The sequence below is a fragment of the Girardinichthys multiradiatus genome, chromosome 19 (assembly GCF_021462225.1).
Source record: "Girardinichthys multiradiatus isolate DD_20200921_A chromosome 19, DD_fGirMul_XY1, whole genome shotgun sequence".
Classification (NCBI taxonomy): Eukaryota; Metazoa; Chordata; class Actinopteri; order Cyprinodontiformes; family Goodeidae; genus Girardinichthys; species Girardinichthys multiradiatus.
This window is the reverse complement of record NC_061811.1, coordinates 24,111,240-24,129,836: the sequence shown is the minus strand read 5'-3', so window position 1 is coordinate 24,129,836 and position 18,597 is coordinate 24,111,240. Positions and strand designations below refer to the sequence as shown.

Here is an 18,597-nt window from a genome sequence, read left to right as displayed (position 1 = left end):
ATTTCAAAGGGCACAAACAGCTTTCAATGCACTGTATTGATGACAGTATGCCAACTTTATTATTTGGTGTAAAAGGCTGCTCCATGAAAGAGGGAATGCTCTATTTTGGCTGAGAACAAGTGGTTTGTGTTGTAAGTGCTGCACCATCAGAGGGACCCTTTGTGGGGTTCCTTGAGACGACATTGTTGTAAATAAGCACCGTTTAACTAAATAATCTGAACTGAAACTATCTGTGTAGTTATGCTGCTATAGGTTTAGGCTGCTAGAGGACATAATGACCACTTTCACCCTCTTCGCTACATTCTCACACTACTCTCCAATGTTGCATTGTTTGCTGTTATTTCAGCTTTTAACTTTGTTCTCTCTTTTCTCTTCCTAGAAGCTACACCTGGCCTGACTCTGTGTCTGCCTGTGACACCTTTCTGGAGAGGGGAATCGTCCGAGCTTCTGCTGGCAACAACTTAATGCTCACCTTCTACAGATGATCCACACGGCCCTGTCTTTTAGTGTTTAACCTTTTCTCTCTCCTAGACATGGAAATTGACTGAGCTTTTACTGTGACTAACTCTATGTGCTCTCTTTCAGACTCTAACCTTGAAAACTGGCTCAGAGTTTATCTGTTCTTTCTTTCTAGGTGAAACGACTAAAGGACCTACATCCATTAACATTTACTTTTCCTTCCCATAGAAAGTACTCCTGGATCAGTGCTTCTGTGTTCTTTTTGTATCTCTGCTCTGTTCTCTCAAACCCCCAGTCAGTCGTGGCAGATGGCCGCTCACACTGAGCCTGGTTCTGCTGGAGGTTTCTTCCTGTTAAAAGGGAGTTTTTCCTCTCCACTGTCGCTACATGCATGCTCAGTATGAGGGATTGCTGCAAAGTCAACGCCAGTGACTGTCCACTGTCTCTAGATGCTCATCCGGGAGGAGTGAATGCTGCAAGTCACTGACTGGATGCAATCTGCTGGGTTTCCTTAAACAGAAAAACTTTTTATCCAATTTGAATAAATAACTGAATCCGACTGACCTGTTCAATTGTTAGGATTAATTGGAATGTATGAACCTGACTGTTGTGAAGTGCCTTGAGACAACATGTGTTGTGAATTGGCGCTATATAAATAAAACTGACTTGAATTGAAATTGAACCTGGCCATTTAGAGGCACCTTTTATTTGCTGAAACTCAATCAAGTAATCATATGTCTATTAAATATTTAAATATAAAATATAGGAAACCAACATACTTGGTAAAGTTGTCACAGTAGTTATGTTTTCATCTCCGCCAATGCTGAAAATTGCAAAAACAGGCCCTAGTTTACTTAAATCTTACCTTATAATAATAATAATAATATCACAAAATAAAGAAGTTACCTCCATGACAGTCCTCGATATTGATAAGTCACCAACAAGAGGTTGTCTTCTTTTGCACCAACACCATTGGCTGCCTGCACAAATATAAGATGTGTAACAGCAATAACCAATGGAAATAAAGTGGATATAAATAAATCTGTTTTGGGTGTTGTGCAAATAAGCTACACATCACTTTTACGTATTATGATGAAATATGCAAATCTCCCATCCTACCGACCCTATCTCAACATGCACATTTGAGCACTCTCATTCAAATATTTGCCTCGACTGAAGTTAAAAAAACATAACAAATAAAAGCTGTCAATAGGCTTACACAATCTTAGTATAATATGACATTAAAATTATATTCCTGAATATTGAAGTCATGATATGGATTAGTATTCACCTACAGTTTCTTCAATCCTCCCTCTTCCATTATCACAATCGCCCCACCTCCCTTCCTGAGCTTTCTGATCTTGATCACTTAGATCTAGATTAATTGGTGGCATAAAGGACAGTGCAGTTCTATCCAAGAGTCCAGATGTAGCATATCTTACCAAACACTACATCCAAGCAGTCCTTTGTTATTAGGATATTGCACACACTGTTTTTGCAATGAAGATTGCAATTCGATATTTTGTGCAGCTAATCTAGTCGCTGAAATGTAAAAAAGAGGAAAAACGCTTACAGTCAAAGAGTCTCCCAGAGCTGCTACCACCTTGATATCCCCAGGTCTGACTTTGTGAACTGCACAGAAAATAACAGCTCAATTTAGCTGACTTAAAATGAACAGTTTTCCAGAGTTTATGACAGAAAAAAATTCCTTTACCTGATGAGGGTGTGGTAGGAGATGGATTGCGATCTGTGCAAAGCACTTCAGTACCCATAACCTGACAACAGGGAGTATCCCTCATTATTGTGACACAGAATCTCTACTTATCTCCAGTCTGGTTTGGGTCTTGTCAAAAAAAAAAAACCACTTACAGGGTCTATTGGTGCTGAGGCTTTACTAACAACCTCCTCATGCTCTCTTTCAACGGGGGAGTTTATGTGTGTTCGAAGGAAAGGCTTTTCCTGGGAAAATTGAAATGTGTTCAACAGTTTTAGTCTTAGAAATTAGAAGAAAGGTAGGTCAAATGGGAGTTACAGAGATTTATTATTTGGATGTGGTGGTATACCTCACCTCTGTAGGACACGGAATGGTGATAAGATCATTCATTCTGGTTTGGTCTGTTGATGGCTGGAGCTGATGGAAGAAATCTATGATTATTTAAACTTTGGGGATCCTTCTTTGTGAAAATTGTCTATTTAACCGAAGCGATTACAGAAATGTTCTGTTTACCTGAGCATCTAGAGTTACAGGAGTATGAGTTTAATCTCACAAGGTTGATCTTAAAATATCTTATCTAATCAGTCCGAGAAACTCTAATCATTATTTAGTCTTGCACAGCACGTTGCTTTGTCACATAACAAACTTGATTGCACACACTGTTCTTTAAACTGCATGTCTGTCGTTCATTTATGAGAACTTACCAGATCTTTCCATAGCTGAAGAGTCAATTCATTAAGATGGAAGTCAGTCATTTCCTTCAAAAACATATAAACGTATAAGTTACACATTAGTCAACAGTGTTTATGCAATGTTACAGGATATATATATATATATATATGATTTACAGCTTCCAGTTGTTGATTATAACACAGTTAGTGTGAGTTTCTATTCACTTACAGAATCTGAGTAGGATTCAAGAATAACTGGAGAAGACTGCAGTACAACAGTGAAGTCTTCACCTGTGCTGTACCGTGCTGGATTTTTCAAAAGCTCACTTAGAGAGTCCTGAAAGCCGGTCAAACACACAAGCATGAAAATAGCAATGAAACATTGATACAAAAGTGCAAAATAATGCTATACCTGCAGTGCTTTCAGTAGGAATGCTTTATGGAGACCTGGGTTTATACCTGCTCTTGCACATGTACACCTGCTACAAAACAAAAACAGGAAACATTCAACTTTAACCTTTAAGGACCAAGGGCTGACAGTACATTTTAAAAATCTTCGCACATCTTGAAGTCTTCAATGCATTTTTATAGGATTTGTGTGATAGATCAACACATAGTAACACATATTGTGATGTGAAAGAAAAATCATGCATGGTTTTCAAAATGTTTTACACAAAGAAATCTGAAGAGATTTGTGTACATTTATATTCTACTCAGTTTCTACAAGAATTTAGTATTTTTAGCTCCATCATTCTTTCTATTAACTCTCATCAGTTTTCCTCTTCCTGCTGAAGAAAAGCAACCCCGCAGTATGATGCTGCCACCACCATTATTCAATGGGGAGGATGGTATGATCAGCGTGATGTGCAAAGTTAGTTTTCTGCTGCAATTTGTATTTTAAATGTTGGAAAAAAAAGGTAAACCTATGTTGTCATTTAACAAGAGCATCCTCTGCTTGTATTGGGGTTTTAGAGAAAAGGGGTCTAAATGCAAATGGATGCCACCATTTTCTGATTTTTATGTGTAAAAAATGTTGAAAAGCATGCAGCATTCTCCTTCCACCTCATAATTGTGTACTTCTTTGTGTTGCTCTATCACATAAAATCCCCCAAGTTTTGTAAGTTTTGTAAGGCCACGTATATTACCAACATGCTGCACCCATGTATATCAGCAAAGAATCAATATTTTTCCTCAAACACTCACTTATCTTCCTGATGATGTCCACTCCAGACAACCACATGAACTAAAGTGTGACGCAACTGAAAATACATTACCAGCATAATAATTTTACAGTTATTGTTACTGACTTTCTCACTGTTCTGTTGGTTGAAGACAAAGTTATCTGGAACATCAATATCACACCTGCTTCTGCAGCATCCTTAAAGCTGCATCTACTTCCTGCACTGTGGTTTTAACATTGGCAACAACCTGTAATGCAGAAAAAGAAAGACCTCCTTCAGGAACACAATCTTAAAGGTTAAAAGATATAAAAAAATTTTTAGATTTGAAACAAGAAACCTCACATCTGGTGAACAGGCACATGTTAAATCTGCAGGGACGAACAACAGCACCATCTGCCACCCTGTCACCTCCTAGGACATAAAGCCAGTGGGTTTTAAATTTAATAGAATGAAATTAAATGTTTAAAACTCATGTAAACTGGTATGAATAGACTATACCTGATTGGAAAGGGAGAAGGACAGGTCCTCAGCCTCCTGCATTAAACTCCTGCAACACAATACCTCCACACATGAGGAATAATGCAATGTGTGCATTGTGGAATTTAAATGGTTGAGTTATGTTTGTTACCTGTGGTGCAAGTAGGTTTGATCCCTGTGCTGAGTGACCACCTCAGGATTAAACATTGTCAACAACTCTGTACAAACACAGAGCCCACATTAAATAAAATGTTGGTGTGACACAGCAGATTGAGCACATTACAAGATGTCATGACACAGGGAAGTTTCAATCCTAGTCATGTTCATTGTTATGTGGCCTGAAGGTCAGTTTTCTGTGTTTATGGCCGGCTATCATATCCTGACAGATAAGTTCTATTCACTGCATGGTTATTGAAGCAATAGCTTTTTTTTCAAAGTGCATCCTAATCAGATCATTGCTGTGATAGTATCTGCACTTGATGTGAACTTTCCACCAATCTTAAATAAAATACGTTCTAATACATAATCCAAATAGTGTCTAGGCAAAGAGCCTGGTTTCAATTTATATCCACTCGAGTTTAATCTTACCTCTTAGTCTACTGACAACTCTGGAAGCTTCATTCCTAATAAGTAAAAACAAGGCATGATATATAAAAAAACTAAAAACATATTCAAGGTTTCATTAAAACGGACTTGGCATGGACTAAAATGAGATTAGTAGTGAAATGACGTAAGGCATAATTACCCCAGTCTCACAATGCTTTTAAAACACAAATATAAAACATGCTTTTATTGATTTAACTTAAGACAATAATTCATAATGTTGATTAATAAAGTCACAATGTTATTTATTGCTATTTTTATTTTAATACATAAACTAAAGCAAAATATAGAGTAAAAAGGTCTTAAATTTAGGAATATTTTTCAAGTAAACAAGCTTACTGGGCAAAACATTATACCTTGTTTTTTTTGTTCTTTAAAATGACACACAAACATAACAAGCTGAAATTAGCTGGTTAATTAGCTGGGCTATCTGCTCAGGTTACCAGCCTTGCAGTCTGCCGCTTAACAAACATGCTGCTTGCCAACGGAGGTTTTAAAACATATTCTCCATAGTAGTAGTAATGGGTTGTGGTACATTAATTTACACGCCATGATTATCTGGGACTTTTTACTATTATAAAACATTTCTGAACAGCCAAAATTGTCTTTCTTTTAAGTGAGGGACCACTGTGCAGCCATCTTACAGCCAGCTGACCAGAAGTGCAAAGCAACATTAGTCTTGCCTCCCTTTTTGAGGCACAGACTTGTTGCTGCTACATTTATGTCACACTGTTGTGTGCAGTTATTTACCTAAATTACATACAGTCAATCAGATTTGTTTTTTTTTAGAGGTTTTGAAACCATAAATATTTAAAATCTTTAGCATTCTTTGATAACAGTAAAAAGCCCATATCTTTAAGGATTAAATAGTTTAATCAGAGTAAAGTATATTTGCTACCGCTTCAAGTCTGTATGTGTGTTACTGCAGACTTTGTACCTTTCGGACAGAGGCATCCCCAGTGTGTGAAGTGCTGTAATATCAGCTGGTGTGAGAGCATGAACTGATAATGAGGAAAAACAAATACCAGAAATGTCACAACTTTATCATGAGGCTGATGTTAATTTCTGAACAAATGAATCTCTCAGACTGACAACATTTCAACCTCCTTGTTGATGACTGCAGTATATTACCTGATGGGGATGAGGACAAAGGGGCAGGTACTGCTGTGCAGAGTGCCGGCACGAATCTTTCTGTCTGCAGCACAAAAAGCAATAAGATTAAACATTTGTGGCATTGGAGCAACACATTTTATGGAGTGCCTGAACAGACAAAGTGATACATGTATCTTATATTGAAGGTGATAAGTTATGGTACCTTCTTTGATTTATGTGTTGGAGATCCATTTTCTTGTAAATTAACACCAGCACTAACTACATATGACAAAGGGCAGAGATTATTTCTTTATTGGGGGAAAATAGCAGTTCAAATGTTGGCACATTATCAAAAAAAAACAAAGATGATATTAAATCCTTTTGTAATTCATAATGACACGCTTTTATAAGCTGAACGTTCTAAATAAGAAAAATGCTGTAAATGTATACCAAACTGTTACAGCTGTAACGACGGATGTAAAAGTATAACTCAGACAGTAGTCTATGTGCTGATGTACATCAGCAAACAAAGTGAAAGTCCCCACCGAAAGAGCTTGTAAAGAGCAGGTTGGCTATTTAGTTACCATATCTCTCTGATCTCATGACATACCTGTGTTGCTGTGCATTTATAGTGCTAGCTTTTTTGCACACATTTAGTGCTCTACTTTGTTAGGAAAACTAGGTTCTTTACCTGTGAATGTATAGCAGAATCCAAGAAGGACTGGCAGAATCAGGAAGGCGGGCCTGGTCATGATGCAGAGAGATGTCGTGCACAACGAGAGCTGTTTGTGTGTGCTGTTTTTTTCTCTTGCTTTGCTTCAGACGAAGAATGACTGTGAGCTTTCACTCACTGTTAAAGTACTCTCCACCTGGGAGGGTGCGGAGATGGCAAGGACTCTCAAGAGGGCAATGTTTTTTAACAACAAGGAAATGATGGGAAATAAAACGGGACAATTTGTAAGCTTGAATAGATGTATTACAATTATGATTATCACAATGATCTTGAATCCTATATATAGACTGTTTTAAGAAGCAGGATACAGTGCTTTGTAAAAGTATTCGCAACCTTTACATTTTTCCACATTTTGTCACAATATAAGCACCAACTTTATTTGGGTTAAAGTGAAATTAAATGTACATTTTTCAGCCTACATGCAAAATGCTGTGTGTGACAGAAAACTAACGTTCATTAACCTAAACACTCCATTGAAAAGGTTGGTGGCAGGATTATGCTGTGGGGGGGGGGACAGTAAAGCTGTACTGATGGAAACTTAGATGGAGCTAAACACAGGGAAACACTGGAAAAGTATGTTGGAGACTTACTTGACCTCAGTCAACCTCCACCTGAATAAGTTTGTCAGGTTAAAAAATCATTACCTGTTGGAACATCTGTGGCTCAGGTGGCAAAGGTTTGTTCTGAAACCAGTGGGTTGCTGGTTCAAACCCCTGCACTGGTTGTTTCTGTCATTGCAAGAGAAGGCTATTTATATAGCATAAATAAATATAAAGCAAGATGATTCTAAGTGCTGTATGTTAAAAAAAGGAGATATAATAGGAAAAGTACACTGCTCAAAAAAATAAAGGGAACTCTTAAACAACACAATATATCTCCAAGTAAATTAAACTTCTGTGAAATCAAACTGTCCACTTAGGAAGCATCACTGATTGACAATCAATTTCACATGATGTTGTGCAAATGGAATAGACAACAGGGGGAAATCTTTGGTGATTAGCAAGACACACTCAATAAAGGAGTGGTTCTGCAGGTGTGGACCACAGACCACATCTCAGTACCTATGCTTGATGTTTTGGTCACTTTTGAATGTTGGTGGTGCTTTCACACTCGTGGTAGCATGAGATGGACTCTACAACCCACACAAGTGGCTCAGGTAGTGCAGCTCATCCAGGATGGCACATCAATGTGGCAAGAAGGTTTGCTGTGTCTGTCAGCGTAGTGTCCAGAGCTTGGAGGCGCTACCAGGAGACGTGGAGGAGGCCGTAGGAGGGCAACAACCCAGCAACAGGGCAACAACCCAGCAGCAGGACCACTACCTCCACCTTTGTGCAAGGAGGTACAGGAGGAGCACTGCCAGAGCCCTGCAAAATGACCTCCACCAGGCCACAAATGTGCATGTGTCTGCCCAAACGGTTAGAAACCGACTCCATGAGGATGGTATGAGGGCCCGACGTTCACAAATGGGGGTTGTGCTCACAGCCCAACACCACGCAGGACGCTTGGCATTTGCCAGAGAACACCAGGATTGGCAAATTCGCCACTGGCGCCCTGTGCTCTTCACAGATGAAAGCAGGTTCACACTGAGCACATGTGACAGACGTGACAGAGTCTGGAGACACCATGGAGAGAGATCTGCTGCCTGCAACATCCTTCAGCATGACCGGTTTAGCAGTGGGTCAGTAATGGTGTGGGGTGGCATTTCTTGGCCCTGGGTTCCTCCTAATCCAGAACAATGCTTGACCTCATGTGTCAGCAGTTCCTGCAAGATGAAGACATTGAAGCTATGGACTGGCCCGCCCGTTCCCCAGACCTGAATCCGATTGAGCACATCTGGGACATCATGTCTCGCTCCATCCACCAACGTCACGTTGCACCACAGACTGTCCAGGAGTTGGCGGATGCTCTAGTCCAGGTCTTAATTTTGTGTGTGACTCCAAATCCAGGCCTCCATTGATTAATGCATTTGATTTCCATTGATGATTTTTGTGTGATTTTGTTGTCAGCACATTCAACTTTGTACAGAACAAAGTATTCAATGAGAATATTTCATTTATTCAGATCTATGATGTGTTATTTGAGTGTTTCCTTTATTTTTTTGAGCAGTGTACATTGTGGTGGCATAAAGGTAGTTAAATAGTTAACGAACACAAATAATTAAAGAGAATAAAAATGAATTTTTAAGATGATAATAAAAAGATAAAAAATAATGATAAGATGATAGAAGAAGAAAATGAAAGGAAAGTTGGACTGAAAACGTAGATAATAATGTTTATATAACACAGTCAAAGGCCACTCCAAATGAATAAGGTTTTAATCTTGATTTAAAGCAACTTAGGGTTTCAGCGCTTTTACAGTTTTCTGGGAGTTTATTCCAGATTAGTGGAGCATAAGAACTAAAAGCTGCTTCTCCATGTTTGGTTCTGGTTCTGGGTGTGCAGAGCAGATTTGAATCAGAAGACCTGAGAGGTCTGGGTGGTTGATACACTGACAACAAGTCTGTAATGAATTTTGGTGCTAAGCCATTCAGTGATTTATAGACTAAGAAGTATTTTAAACTCTATTCTCTGAGCTACAGGGAGCCAGTGTAAGGACTTTAGAACCAGGGTGATGTGGTCCACTTTCTTAGTTTTAGTGAGGACGTGGGCAGCAGCGTTCTGGATCAATTGCAGCTGTATGGCAGGCCTGTGAAGACACCGTTGCAGTAATCAATTCTACTAAAGATGAACGCATGAATTAGTTTTTCAAGACAAGACAATTCACCCAACTTGTCTGCTGATAGTGGTCAGGGGGCCCGGTGGCGCCGATTGTATGACAGCCTTGCTTCTGTGCGCCGGCCCGAGGCAGTGTAGCTCACCACTGTCAATATGTGAATGTGTGTATGAATGGGTGGATGACTAATTGTGGTGTAAAGCGCTTTGGGCTCTCTGGGGACTTGATAAAGCGCCATACAAGTACAGGCTATTTACCCTGTTGGAAGTAATCTATTAAAATATACAAAAATTAACACAAGGGTAAAATATTTGAATGTCTTTTTATGGCTTCCTTGTGCTGTTGCTTTTCTGAATGTACACTCTCAGATAATTATATAATTCATGCTGATTCTGCATCTATTTAGCCCTGGTTTTATAATCACATAAAACCCACTGGGGTTTATTTTTGGAAATGTTTAGAGAGGTGATTAGATTGCTGCAAACTTTATGAGACTTGCCCCTAGATGGGCTGTTGATAATCACTCCAGTGTTTTTAGATTGTCATTATTATCAGAAAAAAGCCTTTCTAATTAACATGAACAAACGTTCTACTCCATGCATGATCTTCAGGTCTTCACACAGGACAATACAGCAAAACTAAGAAAGCAAGTTAGATAAATAAACTTGTAATGTATTTACCTGCTTTTTATTTGATAGAATATTGAAAGTTACTAATGTGAGGGTCAATAAAATGTTTTCTGTGATCAATTTATTGGTCAATTTATTTGTTGGTGTTCAGCACAACACTAACAATATTTGTGTTTTTTGATGTGCTAGCTTAAATAAATATTCTGCTTAGGACCCTATTTCATCTTGAGCCAGTTCTGAACTCTGGATTTATATTTTTACATGTTTTTATCATTACGTCACTTCGATTGAGGGATTATTGTTGTTTCTGGCGACCCCTGGCGGCGGACTGAAGCAATAACACGCCGCCGCCGCCGCAGCAGCAGCAGCAGCCGCTTCGTCCCAACCGGATGTTGATACTGGCTGAGAGCGGAACGAAGACAGGAACAGCTGAAAAAGACAAACAAAGCCACGACGACGACAGAAACAAAACAATTGCGAAGTACGGTTGAAATATTGGTGACACCATCGCGGGACGAATAGTTCTGCGTGATTGAAACCAGATTTTAAAAGGTACGAAGATTTTATGTCGAGTGAAGCTGACGTTATTGTTGTTGTATATTCTGCTCCTAGCTTGTTGTCGCTGTTAGCTCGGCGGTTAGCCTGATGTTTGTTTCCACTGACTTTCTCAACGAGTTAATTTTTTTTAAAACCTCTGAGCTACTAGGCGTCACATCTCACTGAAAAACAAGTGACCCGTTTCTCTACTGTCTCAGTCAGTCGAAACACCTTCTGCAAATCAGTGGTTAGGGTTAGGGTTAACCTAACCTAACCCTAACCCTAACCCTTTATTTTAGGCATTTTTACTGAGAATGATTAATGTCTGAGCTGCCCAAGCTAGTCGGGAACATGGAGATCTTGATGATACAACAAAGAGTGAATGGTAAGGACCACAAGGCTGGTTTTTTAACTTTCTTCTTGAGGCTTTGCACCAAAAATCCAAAATAGGTCAACCTTAAAATATTATTGATAATTTGTATTTATATGTAGGAAATCTTTATCTTTAAATAGAATATTCTTTAAAAAAAAAAAAAAAAAAAGGGAGGAAAAGGGGATATTTAGAGATAAAAGAATGAAATAATGGGTTCACCTCTAAGTGATTCGCTAATAATGTCTGGAAGATTGGGTTATGTTTTTTTATCATCTAAACCTTTAGAGGTTTTTCAAATAGAATCCAAAATAGGTACGCCTTTTAATTATTTTCATTCATTTTGCACATACCTCTTTTGTCTTAGGTGTTTTAAATTTGGTTCCAACTCAAATATTAAGTTAAAGCCAGGTAATAGGATAAAAAAATAGTTAATATGGATTTATTTCTCTGGCACTCATTGATGTGGGTTCCTCTCAATCCGAATGTCCAGGTAGGAAAGATACAAATAGTATCTTTCCTACGTAGTCTAATGAAAATATTATGATATGAATTTATTTATTTAAGTACCATATAATGTAATAATATACATACCTAGAATAAAAGAAATAGTGTATCCCTAAATATTTACATCTACAACAGCAAGTAAAGCATCTTCTTTCAGACATCCTTGATAAACTCGCCCTGTGGAGCAGGTGACCTAAGACCAAAGAAATGCAGAAAAGAGCATGAAAGCAAAACTAAACTAAGAAACGGAAAACAAATTTACTTTAGTGTCGCTATTTTAAAGCTGTTCACCTTTTGTTTATTTATTGGTGTCTGTGTCCTCCTACTACTCGGGTCGTTTCATCCTTTCATTGGTTCGCACCCTCCATTTCATACCTTTGTGTTTAATCATGGCGTGTAAGTTTCTTTCTCCTGGAAGCTACTTATTATTGATGAATTATGAAGGTAAATAACATTATGATTTAAAATATTGATATTGCATTTTCTATTGATTGTGGTGTAAATCCCACTTTGGACTGGTCAAATCTTAAATTATAAAAAAGTCAGAATAGGACTGCTCATCAGACCAAATGACTCTAGGCAACTTCCTGTTGGTGGATATAATTTATTGGAGCTTTAAACCATAATAACTTACATTAAAGTATGATTAGCTCATAGAAAATTACTTAACATTGTTGGTTGTCAAACTAGTGCAAAATGCCCCTGATGTGGGCACATGTGGGTATAAAATGTCCTATGACAGACACCTCCATGTCGTACCTAAAAAGGTCAGGGACGATACTACCGAAGCTTAAAAGGTCAGATTTTAACTGCCATTAATAGAATTGTAAAGTTTCCTAGAGTAAGAAAAATATTATTTTCCACTATGTAATCGGACTGTACGACATCAGGAAAACATGTAATTGCAATATTATTGTTGGATGTTGGTGACTATGACAGTATTGGTTAGGATTGACCCACATTTTCCTGACTCTTGGTTTCATTTTCCTTCATCACAATGTTCTCACCACCCACACTGAGCTTTAGCATCTCAGCCACTACAAATATACACCAAGTGTGGTAATAAAAGTCAAATACACTGCTCAAAAAAATAAAGGGAAACTCAAATAACACATCCTAGATCTGAATAAATGAAATATTCTCATTGAATACTTTGTTCTGTACAAAGTTGAATGTGCTGACAACAAAATCACACAAAAATCATCAATGGAAATCAAATTTATTAACCAATTTATTAAGGCCTGGATTTGGAGTCACACACAAAATTAAAGTGGAAAAACGCACTACAAGCTGATCCAACTTTGATGTAATGTCCTTAAAACAAGTCAAAATTAGGCTCAGTATTATGTGTGGCCTCTATGACCTCCCTACAACGCCTGGTCATGCTCCTGATGAGACGGTGGATGGTCTTCTGAGGGATCTCCTCCCAGACCTGGACTAAAGCATCCGCCAACTCCTGGACAGTCTGTGGTGCAACGTGACGTTGGTGGATGGAGCGAGACATGATGTCCCAGATGTGACACACTCCAGCCACATGAGGTCTAGCATTGTCCTGCATTAGGAGGAACCCAGGGACAACCGCACCAGCATATGATCTCACAAGGGGTCTGAGGATCTCATCTCGGTACCTAATGGCAGTCAGGCTACTTCTGGCCATGCAGCCCTCCAAAGGAATGCCACCCCACACCATTACTGACCCACTGCCAAACCGGTCATGCTGAAGGATGTTGCAGGCAGCAGATCTCTCTCCATGGTGTCTCCAGACTTTGTCACGTCTGTCACACGTGCTCAGTGTGAACCTGCTTTCATCTGTGAAGAGCACAGGGCACCAGTGGCGAATTTGCTAATCCTGGTGTTCTCTGGCAAATGCCAAGCATCCTGCACGGTGTTGGGCTGTGAGCACAATCCCCATTTGTGGACGTCGGGCCCTCATGCCATCCTCATGGAGTCGGTTTCTAACTGTTTATGCAGAGATATGCACATTTGTGGCCTGCTGGAGGTCATTTTGCAGGGCTCTGGCAGTGCTCCTCCTGTACCTCCTTGCACAAAGGTGGAGGTAGCGGTCCTGCTGCTGGGTTGTTGCCCTCCTACAGCCTCCTCCACATCTCCTGGTGTACTGGCCTGTCTCCTGGTAGCGCCTCCAAGCTCTGGACACTACGCTGACAGACACAGCAAACCTTCTTGCCACATTGATGTGCCATCCTGGATGAGCTGCACTACCTGAGCCACTTGTGTGGGTTGTAGAGTCCGTCTCATGCTACCACGAGTTTGAAAGCACCACCAACATTCAAAAGAGACCAAAACATCAACCAGAAAGCATAGGTACTGAGATGTGGTCTGTGGTCCCCACCTGCAGAACCACTCCTTTATTGAGTGTTTCTTGCTAATCACCAAAGATTTCCCCCTGTTGTCTATTCTATTTACACAACATCATGTGAAATTAATTGTCAATCAGTGTTGCTTCCTAAGTGGACAGTTTGATTTCACAGAAGTTTGATTAACTTGGAGTTATATTGTGTTGTTTAAGTGTTCCCTTTATTTTTTTGAGCAGTGTATATTATTTGGCACTTATTAAGTCCTACCAAATACTGCATCCAGACAGTCCTTTGCTATTGCAATAGTGAACCCATTGATCTAGCCATGACTGTGTTTTAATATATTGTGTATCTTTGCTACAAACTTTGCAAACGTTGCTCAGCCCCAACATTTTGTATAAAGTGTTTCTGCCTCTAGTGTTTATAGTCTGGTTATAATATAGTAGTAGATGCTTTATTTAGCCTTCAGTAATTAACTGTGAACCTTTTTCCCAGGTAGTGTTGACAGACCAGTACCTACAGAGGTCAGAATATGGGTCGCATCTTTTTGGATCACATCGGCGGGACGCGCCTCTTCTCTTGTGCCAACTGCGACACCATCCTGACGAATCGGTCTGAGCTCATCTCCACACGGTTCACAGGAGCCACAGGCAGAGCTTTCCTCTTCAATAAGGTATGCTCAAACTGACTGTGAAGACACCGGCTGTAAACATGCAGTTCTTTTTTCGGAGTTTACTCAGATTACAATACACAACATTAGTAGTTTGCTGGATGTTTAACCACTCTTCTTCTCAGAAATGGGAATTCAGATTTGTTGATTTGTTGACACAGACCTGACTTTACAGCACCATCTGCAGGTTTTCAATATGTTGAGGTCTGGGCCTCACCTAACCTACTTTATCTATTCCAAAACCAGCTTAAGTGTGTGTTCGTAATTGTTAACTAGTTGGAAAAGTCGATCGAGCCAACGTTTTAACCATCTCACCCAAACTATCACACTGAGATGAAAGAGACTTGGTTAGAACGATCAGGAACAATTAAGAAAACACTAAGACTCAAGACTGTCCAAAACTGAAAGATGCTGGGAACACCAGTGAATACCAGGTGATCCACTCAAAAATCAACCCTTTCAGGTTTGAGTGAAATTTGCAGCTGTAATCACAGACCTGCCAAATGCTTAGCAAGGGAGAAGTTTTCTTTATGTTTTGGTCCGACAAGAGAAAGATTAAGTTAATTGGCCACAATGACCAGAAGAATGTTTGGAAGAGTCAAGCTGAGCCATTTAAACCCAAAAACAAAGTGCTAAGTGTCAAATGCGGCAGTGGTGGCATCATAATGTGGGACAATTTGCTGCCAGTGGTACCGGTGCTTTGCACAAAGAGGCTTGTCTAATGATGATAGAGAAATACAACAAAATTCTTCAACTTTACCTCAATTTAACAGCAGGGTGTTTGAAACTTAGATAGAATTATGGACAGTAATTAACATATTGCACCAGTTTGTTTGATTTTATGTTGTATTTTCAGCAAATGTATCATTCAAAAAACTTGATATAAACATCTCAACAGAACTATACCCAGTATCTCATTCAATGCTTTCAGAACCACATCCAAATGCTTATGTGTCACCTCCACAGGTGGTGAACCTCCAGTACAGCGAAGTTCAGGACAGAGTGATGCTCACTGGCAGGCACATGGTGAGAGACGTCAGCTGCAAGAACTGCAACAGCAAGCTGGGCTGGATCTACGAGTTCGCTACTGAGGACAGCCAGCGGTACAAAGAGGGCCGCGTTATCCTGGAGAGGGCGCTGGTTAGAGAGAGCGAGGGCTTCGAGGAGCACGTCCCGTCAGACAACTCCTGAGCTCTGGACCTGCTCGCACCCTCTTGCTTTTCTCCTTCTTTTCCTCTTTTGCCTCTACGCTGCACATCACCACCTGCAGACTTAACAGAGTTGGAGCTGTGAGGTTTCGACTTCAGCTCCACTCTCATTTCCTGTCTCTGGCGTTTGACCTTAGACCTCTGGTGTGCTGGATAGGCACTCCCAAAATATTCCCAGAGTCCCTCACCACAGCTGTAACGAGGTGTCCCCTCACTCAACCGTATTAGCATGGTCACTGAGTTTACATTCGACACACAACACACTTTCACGGTAACTGAATCCATGAATGAAACATGGACATCCCCTAGCTGTTTCCGTTTATCGAGTCAGGTCACAAGTAACTGTTGAATTCAGAGAGAGCTCTCCGTAAAAAGCTTTGTAAGACACCAAGATAGCTGTTTATTCTGTATCGTTTACAGTTTTTCTCCTTGGCTTCTAGTTTAATGGATGTAATGGTGTTTAAAATCTCAGTTCTCATCCAAATGATACAATGAGGACCGCACAGAATGATGTCATATTTAATAATTCTTTGTGCTTAATAGTGATTCAGCTCCTTCTTTGATGGCGTACGTATGTTTTGATTGATTCAACCGTCTTGACGTGTGCAGAGAGTGGCCTCCACAGCTCCTGCTCATGGTGTGAAAGTGGTGTCTCACACGGGAAAGTTTCAGTTGCTACCATGGATTCTGGGCCCGTCTGTGTGCTGTGTGAAAAGCAAGGCGTCACTGCAAGGTTCTGCTGTTTAAAAGTTCTGTATTATAAGATGACGAGTGACATCTGAGAGTAGCTGCATAACTCCAAGCTGTTCCATGTAAACACAAGTTCTCAGCATGGTGACCCACTCTTAATATAATCTACAGCTCGGGGCACATTTTGTCATTAGATGACTTGTTTCAAAAAAATCCAAAAGCCAGGCAGGCTTTAATGGGGTACTTAGCCCTTATTTTTGGACTAGAGCAGAGTCTCTGTTTTTATAATCAAATTCTAAGAAAAAAAAAAAAGAAATTTGTAGGAAATCTGATGTCAATGTTAGGTCTTTTTTGGGCTATAATGGGATGTGGTGCCGGTTAGACGTTTTCACATGCTCATCATCATCAGCATGAATGTCATATTACATTTTGAATCTTTAATGATGTTCTTTAAACATACAACTTCAATACATTTTAAATATCAGAATGGGGTGCACAAGGTCTTTTTATTTTTTTCAAGTTCACGTGGGTTCAAAATTATACATACAGGCTCAGATATACACCCCCACTAATATTTGATTAAATGCCCTTAGAGAGTTGCATTTCAACCTCGTGCTTTTTCAAGTCATTAACCTCTCTTCTTGGCAGAAATGATAGAGCAAATTAAAGCTGGTCGCTTTCCTATCGCAGACACTGCTTTTAAAGCATGGGTCGCACAACATCGTCTGAAAACCTTCCGATGGGTTGAGCACAAGCTCTTTCTGAAAGCTTATTGCTCTGCTTTATCCATTCCAAAACCAGTTTGGATGTGTGTTTGGTATCATCGTCTCCCTGGAAAACACACCTGTGTCCCAAGTTTCAACCATCTGTCTCAAACTGTCAACATAAGATGGAAGGAAATAGGTTATAAGGTTCAGGAATATCACTGCATGATATTAGGAAAACTCAGAATTGTGATATCATAGAATAAAGCAAGAACTGTATCACTTATTCCTCCCTCTTCTCTTTGTCTACCATCGTCACGATGATCCCCTCCAGTCTTGCTGTGCTTTAATGTCCCAGTCATAAAGAACTTTATCAGATGTGTGCAGAAAAGACAGAAAAAGGCCATCCATGGTCAAAGCTATTATTGGCAAGCAGAGCTTCAATGCATGACAACATAAAGACAAGATGGCATCCAAGCAATACTTTGCAATTGTGATATTGTACATATTGAAATTGCAATGACAATTGTGATTTGATACATTGCAGCTCTGTTCGGGAATGAGCCAAACACCACTAGGTTTAAGCCTGACATTAACTGGAAGAGGCAGGAGTACTGGTGTCACTCTCCATTGTTCTGGAGACAGGACAAAGATTGAGCTTTTTAGACACATTAACAGGCAGAATGTTTGGAGGGCAGCTGCAGCTTCACAGCAAATCAATAGATGGTTAATAACTGGGTGTTCCAATAAGGACAGTAATCAAAACGCATCAAAACTGGTTTTGTAATGAATAAAGCAGGCTTAAATTAAACGTCTGGAATGACTCAACCTCAACCCTTTTGAGAATGTGTGGACCATGCTTAAAAGTCAGGTGTATGCTCGGAAACCAACTGGTTCAAATAAAATTCCCAATCCTGATCAGAAGAATGGCGAATTATTAGAAAAGATTGTGTCAGAAGCCTACAAAAGGAAAGAAGATACATAGCAAACCCTGTTTTTAAAAAAAGAAAAAGTTGTATGATCATTCTGAAATAACAAAGGCACAATTGAATGGCCTAAATGAATAAGCCTCATCAGTGTATATAAACCTGTGAACGGTACTGCATGTGTGAATGCATGTAAGCTGTTACCAAAATGGCCAAGCCTTCAAAAGCTAGATCCTTAAAGGTTTCACTGGTCACACAAGGTGGTGCAAGAGATCATTTCTCCAAAGTGAAATATAGATGCATGTAAAAACTTGGGTTCCACATTCACAGCAGTATACAGTATTCTGTTGTTCAGGTTTTCTCTAATGTGATTTCTAAATAAAGATGTAATCTGTTTGA

General features: G+C 39.6%; 2 protein-coding genes across 3 annotated transcripts in view; one reads left to right on the top strand and one right to left on the bottom strand.

The window, feature by feature from the left end:
• The window catches only part of plb1 (phospholipase B1), a 26,212-nt gene extending 15,433 nt beyond the window's left edge, over positions 1-10,779 (bottom strand). Inside the window, exons 1-21 of the mRNA XM_047345602.1 lie at positions 10,757-10,779; positions 10,554-10,673; positions 6,889-7,013; positions 6,421-6,476; positions 6,237-6,300; positions 6,043-6,106; positions 5,091-5,125; positions 4,654-4,720; positions 4,524-4,572; positions 4,368-4,436; positions 4,207-4,272; positions 4,048-4,103; positions 3,257-3,323; positions 3,074-3,181; positions 2,878-2,931; positions 2,528-2,590; positions 2,329-2,418; positions 2,174-2,234; positions 2,033-2,091; positions 1,366-1,439; positions 1,239-1,282 (exon numbers count right to left, since the gene is read on the bottom strand). Coding sequence (XP_047201558.1) covers positions 1,239-1,282; positions 1,366-1,439; positions 2,033-2,091; positions 2,174-2,234; positions 2,329-2,418; positions 2,528-2,590; positions 2,878-2,931; positions 3,074-3,181; positions 3,257-3,323; positions 4,048-4,103; positions 4,207-4,272; positions 4,368-4,436; positions 4,524-4,572; positions 4,654-4,720; positions 5,091-5,125; positions 6,043-6,106; positions 6,237-6,300; positions 6,421-6,476; positions 6,889-7,013; positions 10,554-10,673; positions 10,757-10,779 — 1,414 coding nt within the window. The remainder of the gene's footprint in view (positions 1-1,238; positions 1,283-1,365; positions 1,440-2,032; positions 2,092-2,173; positions 2,235-2,328; positions 2,419-2,527; positions 2,591-2,877; positions 2,932-3,073; positions 3,182-3,256; positions 3,324-4,047; positions 4,104-4,206; positions 4,273-4,367; positions 4,437-4,523; positions 4,573-4,653; positions 4,721-5,090; positions 5,126-6,042; positions 6,107-6,236; positions 6,301-6,420; positions 6,477-6,888; positions 7,014-10,553; positions 10,674-10,756) is intronic.
• Positions 10,648-18,597, top strand: LOC124855914 (protein yippee-like 5). Of its 2 annotated transcripts, none has more exons than XM_047346064.1 (3): positions 10,648-10,823; positions 14,500-14,673; positions 15,637-18,597. In XM_047346064.1, exons 2-3 carry the CDS (start codon positions 14,533-14,535, stop codon positions 15,859-15,861), a joined length of 366 nt encoding a protein of 121 aa, XP_047202020.1. In that variant the 5' UTR covers positions 10,648-10,823; positions 14,500-14,532; the 3' UTR covers positions 15,862-18,597. The 2 variants fall into 2 exon arrangements, with proteins under 2 accessions (XP_047202020.1, XP_047202019.1); XM_047346063.1 differs by having other exon boundaries at positions 10,652-10,823; positions 14,496-14,673.

What these genes read in the sequence shown, in the direction of transcription:
- LOC124855914 (XM_047346064.1), top strand. Translation starts at nt 14,533, where the DNA reads ATGGGTCGCATCTTTTTGGATCACATCGGCGGGACGCGCCTCTTCTCT. An exon ending in GAGCTTTCCTCTTCAATAAG is followed by an intron (nt 14,674 to 15,636) that starts GTATGCTCAAAC and finishes TCACCTCCACAG; the next exon opens with GTGGTGAACCTCCAGTACAG.